The sequence below is a fragment of the Octodon degus genome, unplaced genomic scaffold (genome assembly GCF_000260255.1).
Source record: "Octodon degus isolate 3935 unplaced genomic scaffold, OctDeg1.0 scaffold00197, whole genome shotgun sequence".
Classification (NCBI taxonomy): domain Eukaryota; kingdom Metazoa; phylum Chordata; class Mammalia; order Rodentia; family Octodontidae; genus Octodon; species Octodon degus.
This window is the reverse complement of record NW_004524773.1, coordinates 3,577,060-3,596,271: the sequence shown is the minus strand read 5'-3', so window position 1 is coordinate 3,596,271 and position 19,212 is coordinate 3,577,060. Positions and strand designations below refer to the sequence as shown.

The 19,212-nt window shown below is 54.2% G+C and overlaps 2 protein-coding genes across 3 annotated transcripts in view; both read left to right on the top strand.

The window, feature by feature from the left end:
• The window catches only part of Grik5 (glutamate ionotropic receptor kainate type subunit 5), a 64,481-nt gene extending 51,185 nt beyond the window's left edge, over positions 1-13,296 (top strand). For both annotated transcript variants that reach the window (XM_004644355.2, XM_023704474.1), the window contains 5 exons: positions 5,690-5,855; positions 6,621-6,846; positions 8,649-8,777; positions 8,857-8,978; positions 12,350-13,296. In XM_004644355.2, the coding sequence (XP_004644412.1) occupies positions 5,690-5,855; positions 6,621-6,846; positions 8,649-8,777; positions 8,857-8,978; positions 12,350-12,778 (1,072 nt within the window). In that variant the 3' untranslated portion in view covers positions 12,779-13,296. The remainder of the gene's footprint in view (positions 1-5,689; positions 5,856-6,620; positions 6,847-8,648; positions 8,778-8,856; positions 8,979-12,349) is intronic.
• Positions 13,297-17,308: 4,012 nt separating this feature from the next.
• Positions 17,309-19,212, top strand: part of Atp1a3 (ATPase Na+/K+ transporting subunit alpha 3) — a 24,290-nt gene continuing 22,386 nt past the window's right edge. The window contains exon 1 of the mRNA XM_004644354.1: positions 17,309-17,508. Coding sequence (XP_004644411.1) covers positions 17,503-17,508 — 6 coding nt within the window. The 5' untranslated portion in view covers positions 17,309-17,502. The remainder of the gene's footprint in view (positions 17,509-19,212) is intronic.

The window sequence follows — 19,212 nt, the reverse complement described above, 5'->3', positions numbered from 1 at the left end:
CTGGCATGTGGTGCTGGGGATTGAACTGTGGTCTCTGTGCTTTGCTAAGCTTGTTCTAAGTAGGTGCTTTAGACCACTGAGCCATCTCACCAGCCCCCGGCTATTAGTTTTTAAAATTGTGAAATCACACTATGTTACCAAGGCTAAACTCGAACTTGTGATCCTTGTGCCTCTGCCTCTCAGAGTGCTGCAATTACAGCTTTGTGCCAGCATATACAGCTTAATAAGTATCTTTAATTTATTGCACAATAATTTGAGGTAACATACCACTTCGCATAAGATGTAAGACCCTTATAACAATACACATCCACCCAGTCCTCTCATTTGTTGAGCTTTTATCATTTATATTACTTTTGCGGGGGCCTGGCCCTAGCTCAGTCCTTGGGGCTGGGAAGGTGGCTCAGTGGAATAAGCGCTTCCCTGGCAAGCGCAAGGGCCTGAGTTCAATCCCCGGTTCCACCCCAAAAAAAAAAAAAAAAAGTTTATATTACTTTTGCATATCTTGTGAACCCAATGCTGTATTAAGTTTGTATGTGTATGTTTTCAATTTATTTATTTATTTATTTATGTGAGTGTGTGTGGCCAGCTCAGCCCACCAGGGGTCAGGGCTGGCTGGCATGTGGTGCTGGGGGATTGAACCATGGTCCCTGTGATTTGCTAAGCTCAATCTAAGTAGGTGCTTTAGACCACTGAGCCATCTCACCAGCCCCGTTTTCAATAGTAAATGTCTTTCAAAGAAGTTTTTAAGGATGGGGAGATAGCTCAGTGTTAGAGTACCTGCCTAGCATGCAGAAGATCCTGGGGCTTGATCCCTAGTCCCATAAAAAGAAAGGGCTAAGAATGTAGTTCAGCGGCATAGCACCTGCTAGGCAAGCATGAGGCATGAGTACAGTTCCTGGTACCACAAGGAAGATGAATAAGAAAGAGGAGGGGGAGGGGGAGGGGAAGGAGGTGGAGGAAGAAGAGGAGAAGAAAAAGAAGAAAGAAGAGAAAAACAGGAGGGGGGAGGATTTTTTAAATGAGGTATGCCTTTTATATTGCCTGCATAATTTCTGGTATTCCTCTTTCCTTTTTGTGCATTCATACGCCCATCTAATATATTTTTCCCTTGGAAGAACTTTTATTTTTAGGGAAGGGTCTCACTACTAGATCAGACTTGGAGTGATCCACCTGTTTACAGCCTCCCAAGAGCTGGGATTACAGGCACATACCACCACGCCCAGTCTCAGTTGCTGTCTCAGCATACTCTGGGGGCGGGGCCGGCATGGTAGGCCCAAGGATCAAACCCCTGGCCCCTGCGCTTGCTTGCAGGTGCTTTAATACGCTGAGCTATTTGGCCGGCACTGAAAGAACTTAAAAAAAAAAAAAAAAAAAAAAAAAAAAGTATGTATTTGCTACAGGGTCTCACTGTGCAGCTCAGACTTATAGTGATCCTTCTGTCTCAGCCTCCCCAGCACTGGGATTACAGGCGTGTGCTACCATGTCCAGACTCGGTGGCCTACCTGGTGCCCAGAGCCAGCATGGCATGCAGTACCAGGGATGGAACCCTGTTCCTTGCACTTGCCAGGCAGGTGCTTAGTCTACCGAGCTATCTCCCCAGCCTGGAAGAACTTTTAATGTTTCTGGAAATGCACATCTGCTGGCAATTAATTCTTGCAGCATTTGTGTGAAAAATATCTTCACTAGCCAGACATGATGGCACATAACTATAATCAGCTACGTTTTTTTTTATTTTGAGACAGGGTTCTGCATAAAGGTTCTAGGTGAGACTTGAACTTGCACTTGTCCCTGAGCGCTGGGATTACAGGCGTGTGTCACCTACTTTGATTTTTATTTCAGCATCCTGTTGCACTGTCTTTTGGCTCACATGCTCTGATACTGTGTGTTTTCACTGTTCTCTCTGCTTTAACAAAAGTAATGTGCCACCCTGTACCCACCCCAGGCAGCTTTTAAAGTTTTATTTTTATTTTTTTATTATTTTTTTATTTTTAGTTTTCTTTTTATTACTAGCTTTTTTTTTTTTTTTTAAACTTTCTGCAAAGCTTTATTCCGGAGGGGCTCCGTCTTGGCAGCTGCCTTCCTCATGGCGGCCAGCACGTTGCTCAGCTCCTCATGCTTCCTCTTGGCGCGGATGTGCGTCCCCACCCTTTTCTTGATGAACTTGAGGGCATGCTTGTCCTTGGAGACCTTGAGCAGCTCCATGGCACGCCACTCGTAGGGTACAAAGCCACACACCTCCCGGATCATGTCCCGCACAAACTTGGTGTGTTTGGTGAGACGTTGTCCGCGGTGGTGGCTGTGCCTCGGTTTGCTCACATTCTTAGTCACCTTGTGGCCTTTATTGAGGCCCACGGCCACGGGATAGTGGAGGGCCATGGCTACTCTTTTTTAATGGTTGCTGTGGCGGAAAGGTACTAGCTTTTAACAATTAAATATAATGTGCCTTATGTATTTTGTATATACCTGTGTTTATGTCACTGAACTTTTGGGGCTCAGATTTGAAAAACTTTGTAGCATTTCTTTTTTCTTTTTTTTCCCATGGTATTGAGACTCAAACTCGGGATCTTGTGCTTGCCAAGCAGTCGCTTATGCCGCTGAGCTATCTCCCCGGCCCTTAGCTGTTACTTTTTCTTTTTAATAAAAAAAAATGAATTTATTTATTTGATACAAGGTCTTGCCATGCAGTTTGGACTCGTAGTGATCCTCATGTCTCAGCCTCCCCAGCACTGGGAGTACGGGCGTGCGCCACCACGTCCAGTTTTGGGGCCAGTACGGCATGTGGTGCTGGGGATCAACCTCAGGTCCTTGCACTCCCCAGCCCAGCCATTACTTTTTTTTAATTTTAATTTTATTGAGAAACAAATATGAATGAGACAGTTTCAAAGCTGATTAATAGGACCGTTTCGATAATCAGTACATTGTACATTATTATCTTCTTAGTGGTTATCCATAGTACAAGAAGCAGACAGGATATCGCATCCAAACACCATTAGTACACCTCTTCTCATTGAATTAAGCAAAAGTAGCTGCACATCCATCCTAACTATTTTGTACATATAAATACAAAATGATCTTTCCTTTGTATCCCCTTTTTTTGTGTTGTGTAGTCCTGTCAGAGATGGGTATTCTATTGGCATCTAAATACTATAGGTGTTTGAATTCAGCTAAACAACCAGCCGTTACTGTGTGTGTGTGTGTGTGTGTGTGTGTGTGTGTGTGTGGCCAGCTCAGCCCACCAGGGGGCGGGGCTGGCTGGCATGTGGTGCTGGGGGATTGAACTGCGGTCCCTGTGCTTTGCTAAGCTTGTTCCAAGTAGGTGCTTTAGACCACTGAGCCATCCCACCAGCTCCCAGCCATTACTTTTTCATAGATGTGTTCCATTGGCCCTGCCACTCTCTCTGGGACTCTACTGGATTTTATTCCTCAGGCTGCTGAGGTCCTCTGTTCACCTTCAGTCCTCTGTGCTCGTTACTTTTGTTTTGGATGGGTTTTGCTGCTGTCTTCAACACCCCCTATCTTTTCTGGGGCAGTGTCTATTCTGTGTAATCCTGTCCAGTAAACTTTTACTTTCAGATATTGTGTAGTTTATCTCTAGAAGTTTCCTTCACTTCTTTTTTATGTGTTCTTTTTCCCTCATTATTTCTGTGTTTTTCTTCACATTTTGAGCCTTCTGGAGGTATTTGTGATCGCCATCGTAATGTGCTTACCTGACCTTTCCATCATCTGTGGATCAGCTTTAGCACAGGGATTTTTCACTTCCTGCACCTTTGTAGATCCGGTTGTATTTTATGTCTTTTTTTTTTTTTTCCCAGTTGTATTTTAATAAGATGACAGACACTGACGTTTTTGTTGTTTCTACTGCGGACCTGCTTCTTTAGTCTTGGGCATCTGGCTTAGAGTGTGGCTGGGCGGTAGAGCATGTGCTTAGTACCACAAAAACAAACAAACAGAAAGCCATTCCAAGTGTCCTTGGCTTTTTTCTGGCAGTGACTTGTGAGTTTTCTTTTAACTTATTTGCATTTATTTTATACTTAATTTGTTCTCGTGCCATAAATTTTTGTTTCTTCAGTTTTCCTGGGATACCTTCTTCTGTGCAGATTCCTCCTCTGGTTTAGGAACAGTTTGTTTCTTTTCAGTAAGGAGCGTCTCAGTGTGGCAGGGCAGCTCACGTACGGGTTAATCCAGGCATGAGCTCTGCAAGTACGGCAGCACATCTTGGGTGCTTTGTGAACCTGGATATGTTCAGTAACCAAAGAATCTACCTCTAAGCCCTTAAGCTCAGCATTACTCTCTGCATTTTTAAGTAATAGCAAAAATTCAGCACTCTTTTTGGGCCACTGACCCTGCATCCAGCCCCACTGTTTGGCCTGGGCACACCTACCACCTCCACCACTGTAACGCCAGAATGGCACACATTACTGCCTGGTTTTTGTTTGTTTTGTATTTAGTATAGGGTCTGCAGGGTCTCGCTGCACAGATCAGACTCATAGTGATCCTCCTGTTTTCAACCACCCAAACACTGGGATTACAGGCATACACCATCACGCCTACTCTCAGTCTCCATCTCAGTGTACCCCCAGAGGGTGGTGCCAACACAGCACGATGGGATCAAACCCAGGTTCCTGCGTCTGCCTAAGTAGGCGCTTTAATCTACTGAGCTCTCTGGCTGGCCCTGCTTCTTTAATATGACATCTTTCAGATACTTGGTTCCCTTTCGGATATGCATACCCTTGATGACCTGGGCAGTTTCACATGTGTTCTTAAAGTGAACATGAAGATTTGAGTCTCTTGATTTGCATGATTTCATAGGGTTTTCTGGGTCAAGAGGGTAGTGAGCCATTTTCACAGATCTCCTCAGGCTCCTCCCAGATCTTGTGAATTATTCTGATCTGCCTAGGCCTTTGTTTAAGCTCCTGTAGGCAGGTCTGGTGTTGCCTTCATTCTAGGGCCTGCCTCACCCAGTGTCAGCTCTGTGGCACTTTTGCTTCTGCAGTGAGTAACTCCTGTGGTTAGTGACACCACTGCTTTGGCTGGAGGAAGCACAAACAATTCCCAGCCCTGGGTCAACGCTGGGAATTGTTCTTTCCTCGAAAGTCATTCTTTTCTGGCTCCTTGGAGTTTCAACACTCACAGATTGATATTCAGCCAGACTCAATGGGACCTTCCCCCTCTGTGTAGCACCCTCTTCTGGAAGATTCTGTCCTACAGATCCCAGCGTCTCTCCCCCACCCACCCTATCTTTGATCTCCATCTCAAAGCAGAGGATTGCTGGGCTGCTTGGGTTTCCTTTACAGTGCTGCAGTCTGTGAGTTAAATGTAGCAGGGCAGCCTGGACGCTGATAAGGCTCATTTTTCACTTTTTTTTTTTTAGGAGTCACAGCCCCATGATGCCTCTTGTCCCCTGTCTTTAAATAGTTCCTCTATTCAGTCCATTTTTCTAGCTGTTGACAGCAGGAGGGTATTTCCAGCCCATCTTACTCACCTATCTCTGAGAGTGGAAATCTCTGGAAGTAATATGTAAGCCTAGGGGAGCTGGCTTCAGATTCGTGGCCTGTCCACTGCTCAGCGGGCACTGATCCTTTTGAACATCAGGGCCACTGTGGGGAAGGGAGGCACCACCCATGGGCACGTGGTCATCGTCCAGGTGGCAGAGATGGCTCCAGCCAGTAGCTCCCCCCTCCCCCCTCAGGTGGGCCTTCACCTTGATCATCATCTCCTCGTACACGGCCAACCTGGCCGCCTTCCTCACCGTGCAGCGCATGGAGGTGCCTGTGGAGTCAGCCGATGACCTGGCAGATCAGACCAACATTGAGTATGGCACCATCCACGCTGGCTCCACCATGACCTTCTTCCAGGTGGGGTCCCCCTGATCCTCCCTGCCATGCACAGAGCTCCAGGACCTCCCTGGTGGTCAGGGAGGCTGGGGAGCAGCAGATACACTCCTGCTCTCCTGGGGGCATTGCTGTCAGGCTGGGGACCTGGGCTTTCAGTAGAAGCATGGGGACAGATGTGGGACCTGAGGTTGAGTCAGTGCCATTTCATACAGGACAAGGAAGGTCGAGGAGACTGATGAAAGGGTTGGGGCTAGGACCGTGGACCTGCAGAAAGGAGGAAAGGCCCTGCATGGTGAAAGGAGCTTAACCCCTTGTATGTGGGATAGTGGGGAGGAAAGGAAAGGAAGCCCAGCCAAGGTCAGAGACTCAGAAGCCTCAAAGGCCAGGATAAGCACTAAGACTCCACCCTGCACGTGGGCAGGTAGGAATGAGGAGTTAGAAATTCCCTGGGGGCTGGGTTGGGGTGGACCAGTGGTCAGGAGGATGACAGCTGGACAGGGGCCACTGGCTGGAGGATTAGAGGAGACAAGGTGGAGGTGAACTCCTGGGTCTCCCAGGTAGAGCAGACTAGGAGACTGCTATGCCAGTGGGGTACAGTGGGGCACCCAGGAAGAACAGGTACAGGGGAGACTTGGACATGCCTTAGATTGTCTGTTCTCCTCTATGTTCAGTTCTCTGTCTTCCTCTATCTTCCTCATTTTCACAGGTTGAGGGAGACCGCCCCCAGGGGAGAGGCCAGGGGTGGAGAGGCCCTCACTGATCTCCCCTTGTGCTTGCCCTGCCCAGAATTCGAGGTACCAGACGTACCAGCGCATGTGGAACTACATGCAGTCGAAGCAGCCCAGTGTGTTTGTCAAGAGCACAGAGGAGGGCATTGCCCGTGTCCTCAACTCCCGCTACGCCTTCCTGCTCGAGTCTACCATGAACGAGTACCACCGGCGCCTCAACTGCAACCTCACCCAGATTGGGGGCCTCCTCGACACCAAGGGCTACGGCATCGGCATGCCGCTGGGTATGGCCGCAGCACAGTGTGGAACAGGGGGCCCTGAGCATCCGGAGCCGAGATGTGTGAGCAGGCTTGGGACCTGGCCAGGCCCTCCCTTAGGCAGGCTGGGGGTGTTGTTGGCCTCAGGCAGGTATCATGGCCATCCTGAACTGCTGTACTCTCAACCTGAAAAATAGGCCTAGGAGTGGTCACATCCAGCCTGTCAGGGCTGTCAGGAGAATCTAGTGAATCTTTGTGTGTGCAGCTCAGTCCTTGTGGGTCACGGGCCTTGCTGGCTTCCTCCATTGGCCCAAGGGCTCTGTGAGGCTGAGGCCTTGGTTTATTTGCTTCATATGCCCTGTAGCAGGCCTGTAGTGTGGCTCAGAGCAGGTGCTCAGAAAATGCTGACAGAAGGATGAGTGGGAGGAAGGAAGGAAGGTAGGAAAGCTCTATGGGGAGACTTGGGTATGCCTGTTTATCCTTCAGGACATGCATCCAGGGCTGAATGCTAGAAATCACTACTAACTTTTTTTTTTTTCTTTCTCAGTATTATGGATTGGCACAGAGCTACGTCTCCAGCCCTTTTTTTATTTTTATTTTTTTTTTTAATTTTGAGACAGGGTCTCACTAAATTTCTAAATTGCCCGAACTGGGCTTGAACTTGCAATCCTCCTGCCTCAGCCTTCCAGTGTTGGTGTTATAGGTGTGCACCACTGTGCCCACCTGGTATTTTGGCTTTTAAAATTGTCTGTGCACTGCCGGTGCCCCCATTAGCTGCCTGTCACTACACAACAAATCGCGCAGCTCCCAGCAGCTTTGCAGGAGACTTGATACAGTGCTGTGGAAGTAGCGTGGCCTGATGCCCTGGCTCAGGCTCTGGAGTCACACCCCCTATGCTCAGGTCCCCCTTTGCTCCCTAACTCAGTACATAACCGGAGGCAAGAGAACCACGTCCTCATTCTGAAACACCTGCCCCGGGTGGCAGTATCGCTTCACAGAGTCCTTGTGAGACCAGAATGAATTTCTGTACACCCAGGGCCTAGCACAGAGGAGATGCCTGACGTGCATTAGGCACTGCACTCAGCCATATCCCTACTTCCTGGCCTTTGGTAGGTGCTCAGGGTGTATCTTAGTAAATGAGGAAGTACAGGAAGGCTGTGGAGGGGCCCAAGGGTGCTTGAGTGGAGGACAGAGAAAGGAGGTGCAGGGAGGAAGGGAGGCTAGGGATCCATTCTCTCAGCAGATTGGTCTGCTGCCCTTCCTCTGCACTGGACTCTGGGACAGCACAGAGGGGCACCTTCTGTGCCCCTACCCTGGCTGCCTTCCAGGTCAGAGGAAGGGCAGCAGCGCCCATAAACAGAGCCGTGTCCTGTGATGTGTGGTGACAGTGTTCTGACAGAAGTGCAGGAGAAGAGAGAATAGACTGACAGGAAGTGGAGTGCCTGGTGCCATTTAAAAATAAAATGGTCTTAGAAGACTCTTGAGGAGAAGACAGCACTGAGCAGAGACCTAAGTGGTGAGGGAGAGGACATTTCAGGCAGAGTCAGAGGTCTGACAGTGAGCCTTCCCTTGGCGGATTTGGGACCCTGCCAGGAGTCCCTTGTGCCTGGAGCTGTGAGAGCCTGCTCCAGGGGCCCCTGCTAGCAGCAGTGGGAGCCATGGAGCGAGCGGTCTCGCCAGAGTAAGGCCTCTTCTGACTGCTCCCTAAATGGCCTCTCCGGCTGTGTGTAAAGAGACTGGGGAGAGGTGGCCCGGAAAACTGGGGAAGACCATGGTGAGGGTTAGGGTGGGCAGGGCCCCAACATGCCCTTCTTGTGTGCCTGGCCTAGGCTCCCCGTTCCGGGATGAGATCACGCTCGCCATCCTGCAGCTCCAGGAGAACAACCGGCTGGAGATCCTGAAGCGCAAGTGGTGGGAGGGGGGCCGGTGCCCGAAGGAGGAGGACCACCGAGCTAAAGGTCAGCCACCCCTGCCTGCGGCGTGCCCTGCCCGGCAGCCACCATGCCCACAGAACCCCAACCCTGTGGCTCTCCCCAGGTTTGGGTATGGAGAACATTGGTGGCATTTTTGTCGTGCTCATATGTGGCCTCATCATTGCCGTCTTTGTGGCGGTCATGGAATTCATCTGGTCCACGCGGAGGTCAGCAGAGTCCGAGGAGGTGAGAAGGTTGGCAAAGTGGGGTCAGGGAGAAAAGGACCTCAGGCCTGAAGCCCGTGAAGGTTGCAGCACTGAGAGCCAAAGGTGGCAGATGATGGGGAGCAGGAGAAGGGGGTGGAGGCGTGCAGGAAGGAGGAGGGACCTAGGAAACCAAGAAGTGAGAGACTCCTGGGGTACAGAAGTCCCAGGAGAGGTGAAGACAGCAGACGGAGACAGGAAAGAGTCCAGGGCATGAGAAAGCACAGAGCAGGAGAGCCCGGGAAGCAACTGATACAGGGCAGGAGGCACAGAAGAGCGTAGGGGGCCACAGAGGTAGTTAAGCAGGAGAGGCAGTGACAAGAACACAGGTGAGCTGGCCCACCCCATGCCATCAGGATGGCTGCTTTCAGAGGCCCTGGGTGCTGTCAGTCCTCCCCTTGCATTTCTGAACCATTCTTGTTCTCACTCCAAGACTGTTCGTCGTCGTCCCCCACCCCTAACTCTCTGTGTGAACCCCCCCCTCCCCACTTCCAGCAGCAGGCTTTGAGTCAACTCTGCAGACCTGCAGCCTGCATCCAGCCACCCACGTTCTCCTCCTCTGGGCCTGTCTGCTCCTCAGAAGGTGCCCGTGCCTGTCCCCAGATCTGCCCTCCCACCTTCTTGAGAGCTGCTTTCCCACAGCTCTCTGTCCTGCATCTCAGCCATCGCCTCTCTATCAGACCAAGCCATCAGGACACAGATGTGCTGCTGTTTCTCCACTTTACAGAAGGCCTGCCTGGTCCCACTCCTCCCAGATATTGTCACTACCTGATCTCTGCTTCAGGCTCCAGGGACTGCAGCTCTCTGCCCTTGCCAGTTTCTTTCCTCCAGTTCATTTTTGGGCCTGCTGCAATTCAACTTCTGTATCTAAAACCTCATTCTTGGTGCTAGGAACCTCTATATCTCTTATCCAGTACCTGAGCTTCAGGCCTCATTTCTATGAGGCGGCAGCAAGCTTCAGTACCATTCCTTATTCTCTCTTCATCCTCCTCTGCCTACTCCTTTTAGGGACCCTTTGTCCTGTCCCTGTGCTCCCCAGCTTTTGGGGGGGGGCCACAGGGCTCCACCCGCAGATTGCTTCTCTTTCTACAACTGGCCCAAGAATGCTCTGAAGACCATGCTGTATTGATGGCGCTGGTGTTACTGCTCTACACCCCTGTAACACGTTATCAGCTTTGAGACAGCAAAACTCGTATCAGCTCAGGTTTAGGGACTAGGAACTGGAAGCAGCCAAGCTGGGTGGTGCCTGAGTCACTGGTGAGATCATAGTCATGATGTTGGCCATGGCTGCTGTGGTCTAAAGCAGTGAGGGCAAATCTTAGCCAGTGTGCCCAGGCTGCAACCCAGAACACTTGCTTATCACAGAGTGCCCACGCTGCAGTTAAACCCCATATACTGGGCTCTCATGCCAACAGAGAGGGCTCTGCATGCCCGCTGCGGCACATATGCCACAGGCTCACCACTGGCCTAAAGACTCTCTTGGGGGCTGGCGGGTCCCCTTCCAAGATAGCACACTGTCTCAAATGTACCCATCAGATTTTAATCAATAACACAGAGGCCAGCACCATTGAAAGGAGATTCTTGTTATTTCTGTTTCCTGAGATGAGGGCAGACCATCACACAGAGCCACATGGAAAACACTAGATTTGGTCAGGAGGCAGTGAGAGGTAGGGGAAAGGCTAGGTAGGAGGTACATTGTTTAGGATGGACCTGTCTGAGTCATGCTGGTAGACTGTGAACTATAGGGCTGTCCCCGGTTTGTGCCTGCCTGGATTGATTTGGGGCAGGATAAATATTGGTGCTGTGTGAAATCAGATAGAAAGGGTGGTTGGGGCATAGGGTCAGTATTTTTTGGTTTTTATATGAGTGGTGGCTGAGCTTTTGCTCTCTATGATTTGGTTAGTTCTGGAAGAAGGACTCCCTTCCCAGCCTGCGACATTTTTATAATGTCAAAATGTGAAAAAATACACCATGAAGACACTGAACGGTGTTGGTAGGAGGCTTCGGCTCCTCCAACAAGAACCTCTTCCTGGGGCTTCTGGAGTGTCCTGGGGCTGTGGCAGCTGACCACCCTACCCCTGCAAGTGATCCAGCACACAGAGCAAGGCAGGGCAGAGATGCTCAGACCACATAGCTTTACTATGTTGGTCTCACAGACCAGCCCTAATTCAGTGAAGAGGCAACCATGTGAGAACCATTACCCGGGGGTGGAAACTCAGAAGCTGTGGGCCGACGGTTGTAGATTCAGCTCCATACCTGCCATCACCACATGGAAGTGTTGAGATGTGCCTGGTACCCATCCAACACCGAGCTCCCCTTTCCCCAAGGCAGCACTGACCTTCCTCCCCAGACTGCAACATGCGACATTGCCCTTTCCTCCTTGCTGTCTTCCAACCTCTTAGCAAATCCTCTTGGGTCCACCTTTACCATATACCCAGAGTCTGGCTTCTGCTCATGTCACCTGGTGTCCAGCCACCAGCATGCCCTCCTCTGTGGGCTTCCTACTCTTGTCCTTGGCTTCCCTGCAACGTGTAGTGACCCCATGGAAACCCAGCAGCCCTCTACTTGTTGCTCCCATATGATTCCCAAGGTCTGCAGTTCTTGCTGGAGCTGCTCCCTGCTCCTCTGACCTCATCTCCCCCATCCCTCCTCCTGCACCCCCATTCCAACCCCTGACCCGCTGATTCCTTGGACTTGCCAAGCCCTTCCCATCTCCGTACCTCCACCGTTCTCTGCCCATGACACCTCCTCCCAAGGCTTTTGCAAGACTTGCCCAGTCTTCATGTAAGGTTTTCCTCTCACTGAAGCCTTCCTTACTGTCCCATCTCAAAATTCAGCATCGCTAGCTATCCTCTCTTCCCTACTTCATGTTCTCTAAAGCCCTCATCAGCTCTGACACGCTACTTACGTTGATGGATTTATTTGGTTTCTGCACGCTGGACCTCCCTGAGGCCTAGGATTTCTGTTGTTCTCTGCTGGATCCCCGGTACCCAGGACAGCATCTGGCACACATCAGGGACGCAATAATCTGCTTTGGCAATGACAGCTTTCTCATCAGAAAACTCAAGATGTGAGAAGGAGGGACAGGAGATTTTCTAGGAAGTGAAGGGTAAAACCCAAGAGAAAGGAAGACGGAGGGTGTAGACAAAATAGGTGACAAAGGACTGAGTGAAAGAGTGCTGGGGCTTGGGAGGGTGGAAGAAAGCAAGGGGGAAAAGGAGATGGGATGGGGAAGGAGGCGCAGAGGGGAAGGACGGGAGTGAGGGTATGCAAAGGGGAAGGAAGCCCAAGTAGGGCTGTGGGGAGCGCGCCTCACGTCGGACGCCGACCGACCGTCGTCTGCGCCGCCCGCAGGTGTCCGTGTGCCAGGAGATGCTGCAGGAGCTGCGCCACGCCGTGTCTTGCCGCAAGACGTCGCGTTCCCGCCGGCGCCGGCGCCCGGGCGGCCCGAGCCGGGCCCTGTTGTCCCTGCGTGCTGTCCGCGAGATGCGGCTCAGCAACGGCAAGTTGTACTCGGCCGGCGCAGGCGGGGACGCGGGCGGCGCGCACGGGGGCCCGCAGCGCCTCCTGGACGACCCGGGGCCGCCCGGAGGTCCCCGGCCCGCCGTGCCCACACCCTGCACACACGTGCGCGTGTGCCAGGAGTGCCGGCGCATCCAGGCGCTGCGGGCCTCCGGGGCCGGTGCACCCCCGCGTGGCCTGGGCGCCCCCACCGAGGCTACCAGTCCGCCCCGGCCGCGGCCCGGCCCCGCCGTGCCCCGTGAGCTGGCCGAGCACGACTGACCACGGATGGGGCCGGGCAGGCGCCCAGACTGACCGCAGGGATGGGGCCCGCCCCAGGCCCCGGCGGCCCCTATTTCCCAGGGGCTGGGGGACATGACTTGGGGTCCGGCGCCCTGGACGCCGCGATTTTGCCTTCGGTTCCCTGAGAAGTCCCAGGCCGGGCTACGGAGCTGGCCTGCGCCCCCTAGTGGATTTACGAGAGGGCGCTGCGAGCACCCGCGCTCCGCCCTCGCGGCGGGCGAAAAGAGCACAGGAGCCTCGGACTCCAGGCCTGGGACTGCAGGAGCTGTCCCCGAAAACGGGCAGGACCGCGCCCGGAACTGCTCAGGCGCCCCACGGCCTGACACGGCCCTTCACATTGCTGGACGTGGGGAGGACCTCTGGACAGATGGGTGTCCCTTGGCACCCCACCGCTCTTCTCTTTCTCTCTTTTTTGGGGGGGAGAAACCTCGGAATTTCTATGAGAACCCCCCAGGAAGGGGTCAGTTGGGCCCCCACCCCTCCCCCTGCCACATCTCAGTCCCTGTTGGAATAAAAAAAGAACAAAAACCCCAAAACTGGGGACCCTGGGTCTCTTTTCCTGAGGGGTGGGAGGACATTAGAGGCCTGGGCCCCTTGAGCTTGCCCAGAACACAGCCTCCACGATCTCTCTTCTCCACCTTCGACCCTGCCCGCAGCTGGCAAATCAGCCCGGGCCCCAGCAGCTGACCCCCTCCACTGACCTTCTCTCGGGACAGGGAGGCTGCCACAGAGACCCCGAAACAGATGGAGGAGAGATGCAGGGATCTGGAGAGGCGGAGACCGGGGGAGCTGAGACATGGAAAGAAACCAGATGGGGTTGGGGGAGGAAGGGCAGTGAGCTGTTCACTGTGTCAAAGCCTAGGGTGGGGAGAGTGTGCCGGGGCCGGAGTTGATTGGGCGACTTTGTGGTCGTGAGAGTGCGTGTTCGTCTGGGAGGCCTTCTCCGTGCTATTACTTCGTGTCTTTGCTGAACACGAACCTCCCCCAGACCTCAAGAGGGGAAGCGAGGCATCTCAGTGGGGGCGGGGAGGCTGAAGGGCCGCTGAGGCAGAGGAAAGGGTGGGTCTGCCTTCTGTCCCCGCCCACCTCCGCCCCGCTGGAGGTTTCTGTGGAAACTGCAGCTGAGAAAGGACAAGTGAAGGTCAAACAGCGAGAGCCAAAACGAGGCCGAGCAGAAAGGGAAGAGATGGAGGGCTTGGGAAAGAGAAAGACAAGGAAGTGGGGTATGGGGGAGACAGACCTGGGGTAGGGAAGGAGAGAGACGAGGAGGGAGGTCGAGTGAGAGACAGGGATGGCAGAGATGGAGATGAGGAGGAGATACTGATGGGGTGGGAAGAGGGGAGCGATAAACCAGGGAGCGAACGGGACACGGGGAGCTGGTAATTGAGATGGGAGAGGGAGAGAAAGGCAGACGGTGGAGGAAAGGGAGCCGCAGGGCTGGGCCGCTAGTCCTGCCGCAGCGGGAGCGGGGAGCTGTCCGTTCAGCACCAGGCCGTCCGCGGTGCTCACAGGCGCCAGGCTCTTGCTTCCAGGGTCTGCCGCTTCCTACCGTCCCCAGCAGGCAAGCCACAGCTCAAGAGATCACACACACACGACATGCAGCACCCCCAGGCAGGGTCGCCTCGTACAATGTCCCCACCTTGCCCCTTCTGCGTCTCAGGCCCTTTCCGTGTGTGTGTCCTTCAGGGCTAACACCAGCATCTCTCTGCGCTCTCCACATTGCTTAGAGACTCTAAATAATGTCTCTGCCTTTGGGCTGGACTCTATTGAAGTGACCAGACTATGACTGCGGACATTTCTGGGGTCTCCCCTTCTCTGTTCCAACACCATCGGGCTGATCCCTGGTGGCTGGTCTCTGGCTCATTTCTGAGCCATCTTCCCCCACCAGGTTTCTGCTCAGAGTCTCTGTCTCTATCTCGAGTCTCCACAGTTTGCCAAACCTGTCTTTGCTTGGCTTTCTAAGTCGCGGTGTCTTTCTGTCACCTTCACTGAGTACTTCTTGTGGCCTGCTCTCTCTCTCTCTCTCTCTCTCTCTCTCTCTCTCTCTCTCTCTGGCTTTAGTCTGCCTTTCTCCACTTAAGTCTCTCCTTCCACACCTCACGCCAAGCTCCCGCATCCCCCTCCATCCCTGTGACCTTCCCAAGTCTTCCCTCCCCCGACTTCTGCAGAGCTTTGTGCTGGGAGCACGGTGCACAGTCATCAGTCTGGCCAGCCTCGTGTCTTAGGAGGGAGTACATGAGGGGCCTAGGCGTGTGTCTGGGATGGGACATGAAGGCCTAGTCCTCCCCTAGCCCAGCTGGAGAGCAGAAGAGAGCCTATGTCTTCTGGGGCCCACATTCTGCCCACCTCCTCAGGCTCCTCTGTCTGTCCAGTCCCATCCTCCATGGTCCAGGCCCAGACCTCCAGGGCAAGGTTTCAGGGAAAAGAAAGGAAGCATGTTGACAAGCTCCCTTCCTGGAGAAAGGGACAGTGTTGGGGAGTGGGGTCTGGAGGTGTTGCACCTGAGCTAAAGCATGTGGCTCCTCCTTCTTTCCTAGTCTCCATGGCAACAGCCTGGCCTGCAGACCCAGCCTCCTCTGGTGCAGAGTCAGCCTCCCTGTTACCATGGCAACAAGGGACAGCAGGAGGGATGAGGACAGGTCAGAGAACAGAATTCAGAGGAAGCTCTGTGTGCTGGGGGAAGAAGCCTCCCCACCTCCTCCCATCCTGGACTCTCTGTGCCCGTCCAAGGCCATCTTTTGGTGGCTCACTCAGACACTCTCCATCTCTGTGCCTCTCATGCTGGCCTCCAACCTTTCACATATTACCCTGATCAGGTTCTGAGTTCTTATGCCCCACCACACACACATACACATGCACACCAAGCTCATTCCCTGTCCCTTGCTTGTGTCCCTCATACCTCTGTTTCCATATGTGGGACAGATCACACATTCCCCCACTCTATATTCTACCATCGCAGGGGGAAATCTGGGGGGTGTTCGTTGTGAAGCTGGGAGCTGAGTGGTCTTGGAGTAAGGATGGGAACCCTGCCTTCTCAGGCTGTAGGCCGATGGGTGCTTGGGTGTCGTATATATGTGCAGGCCTGGGTTACGAATGCCAGCTATGTGCCTCTGTGTGTGTGTGTATGTGTGTGTGTGTGTGTGTGTGTGTGCATTTCCTGGGATGGAGTGTGATGCATGGGTGGGGGTGTTGGTGTGTGTTTGGAAGTGCAACAAAGGTGTATGCAATAGTGTGATATGTGAGAGGTGTGTGGGATGGCGTCGCGTGACCTATTTCTGTGAATTATTGTGCTGTGTGTGCACCTTTTCGTCTGCCATTCACAGCAACGAGTTAGCAGTTTTTGTTTTTGTTTTTAGCAGTTTTGCACTGTGACCTTTGCTTCTGCCCAGATACACTGGGGAGCAGCATGCACAGCAACTGTGTATGTGCCATTGTGCGATCACACAGTGGTGTCCACAAGAGCTCCTGTGGTGTGTCTGGAAACTGTGAAGCCTGCGCGTATGTGACAGTGCTGAGGGAAGCTATATGGCCGCTCAGGGGTTGCACAGGGGCGAGGGCGGGTGTGGTGGAGAGTGTCATGCTCAGGTCTGCAATGTAGTGCTCGGAAGCTGGGTGGGCCTCCCTGGTACTTCATGACTGTGTGATTCTGTTGGGATGTGGTGGATGTGCCAAGTGCGTGCTCCACATGCTCTGCCTGCGCCTGTGAGCCTCTGCTTGTGTGAGAGATGGTGTGTACATGAAAGCATGGGCCAATGTCTGAGGCAGTGGGACTGTGACCCCCTGTGGTGGTGGACGTGAGGGCTGCGGCGAAGCATAACTGGTGTTGGGTGTTTCCTGGGGCCCCTGGTGCGGCCTGTTATGTTGTGTCTCTCTCTGGTATGTTGTGTGCTTGTGTCTCATTGGATAGCTCAGTCTTGGAAGGGGGGCACACAGTAGGGGCCTCAGAGCTCCTCCCGCTTTCCATCACCCCTCCTCAGTTTGGGGTCTTCCTTCCTCTCCTGTGCTCCCATTTTCCCCTAAGGGTGGGGTCAGATGTGGGGGGCTCAGTTGGGCCCTGTGCAGGACTCTTCTCCTGAACAGTGCACTGCACACACTTCAGCCTCCTCCCCCACCCGCCACACTGCGGAGGGGGTGCAGTGGAGCCCCTGTCTTACTGCAGCAGGTCACTGGGGCTTCCCCACACATACACCCAGGGTCTACTTCCCGCACTGAGCCCCTCTCCCTGCAGTGCTCTCAGTGAGGGGATTTCTGGAGTACTTCCTTTCTCAACGCCCCCTCCTTAGAGGCCCCAGGGGGTCTCCAGGTTCCTCGCTTGCGGGACAGCGGGTATCCGGGATCCCCATACCCCCCACCCCTCCGCCCCGCAGCGCTCCTCCCTCTCGGTGGCGCCGCCACTTTGCAGAGACAGTGTGGTAAGGGAGGGAGGACAGCTGCAGTACTGGGGGCCGGGCCGTGGGCCGTCCATCAGCACAGCGGAGCCCCTGATTGGCCGGCGCCACCCCCCACCAAGGGCGCGGGCATATGAGGAGGCGGAGGCGTCGGGCACCGCAGCCTCTGTGCGGTGGGACTGACGGACCGACGGACGCACGCTCCGGCTCCGACCAAGGCGCGGGCGCTGCAGAGGCCCCAGCCTGAGCCCGCGCCTGAGCCCGCCCTGAGGCCGCCGCCCGCCCACCCGCCCTTCTCCTCGCGGAACCGCCAAGATGGGGGTAGGTGCCGGCTGCAAGTGTGTGACATTGGGGTCCAGTGACATTGAGGGCGGGGAATGCAGACCCCCATGCGTCCTGGGTCTGCAGGGCCTGTTGGCCCGGTGACCTGGACTGTCCTTGCGGCTGTGTGGCTGCCGTCCGGGGCAACTGGGTTGGCGGGGGTCTGTGGCGCATGTTGGTGTGGCTTTGTGTGCTCTGCCTGCGGGCGCGTGGGCCGACCCTTTGCATCTCCTCCTGACCTTGTGGGGTTGCATGCGTTCTGTTGCGCGGGCTGCATGCGGGTGGCGTGACTCCCAACTCTGTCAGGCCCCCACAGCTGCTGTCTTAGAGTCTGCACCCGCATCTAGGGGTGCGGGAGAGCTGTGTTAGTGTATCTGAGGGTCGTGGGGATGTTCTGAGCGCCCACCTCCCCTGGCCAGGTGGATTCAGGACCAGGCTCTGGAGTGGACACCAGATGACCTCTCTTTCTCCTTCCAGCTCTGAATGGGGGTGGGGGGAGTCTGCAGTGCGTCCAGACTAGGGCTGCGGAATGTATATGCAGCCCCTAATCTGGTGGAGCAGAGGTGGGGGCTGGAAGGAACAGGAGGGCAATGCCTGGGACTGAGTGCTTGGCTGAGGGCCTGCCAGTGCAAATGTGTGGTGGGGGAGTGTGTGCGCCTGCTGTGCCCTTGTCTCCGTGTCCATGTGTCCTTCTCTGTCCATGAGTCTCTCCAGCAGATGCCGCCTCCTTCCCTGGCTGACCACCTGACCCTTGCTGCAGCCCTGGATTTCTCCTTGTGTTTCTGGGGCGGGGCTTGGGAAGGGAGTGAGGGAAGGAGGTGGGTGGGTTGGAATAGATGAGATTAAGAGAGAGGGTCGTGGGGCTGGCAGAGGTTGATAAAAGGAACAAGAGAGATGGGGAGAAAGATGGCGTAGGAAGGCTGATGGGCCCAGGGAGGGAGGTGGGGGATGGGGCTGCAGATCTGTGGTTTGGGATGGGGGTGGGGGTAGGGAGGAGAATTGGATGGAGGGAGGGGGGAAAGAGGCTGGTGGGAGTTAGTGATGGCTTTCAGGTAAGTGCAATGGAGGGGGGAATGAAGGAGGGTTGGGGGAGGGGTCTGAGGCCAAAATGCCTTAGAGAAATAAAGCTGGGGGGTGGTCTCAGGGAAAGAAGTTAGGACTTAAGGGAAGCAAAGGGCTTAGACGTGAGAGGGAGAGACAGACAAGTGGAAAGACAGAAAGGGGCCAACACAGGGCGAGACACTGCGAGAGAGAGAGAAAGAAAGTCAGGCAGAGATAATCAGAGAGACAGGGAGAGACAGAGACAAAATAAGAAACTGAGGCTGGGACGAAGGTGCACAAGGATGTTTTCTACCCAGAGATGACAAAGTCCACCTGAGGGATAGGAAGAGGAACCAGCGAGAAAAAAGGGGAAGTCTAAGGGGAAGTGCTCAGAGATCTTGACTTTCAGCACCAGGGTGGGGGGACTGGTGGGGTGCAGAGCCTGTGTGAGCCCTACAGGCTTCAGGGAGGCGGACAGCATGGAGAATGGCGAGGAGCTGCAGAGGCAGGCTACAGTGAGACAGGCGTGCCCCTCAGCCCCGGAGGTGCTCCCGCCCGCAGTGCACCCATCTGGGCCCCTGCCTTGCCTGGGAAAGCCTCAGCTCCCCCCTCCAGCAGATGGAAGCCGCCCCCGAGGAGTCTGGTCATGACAAGGGCAAGCAA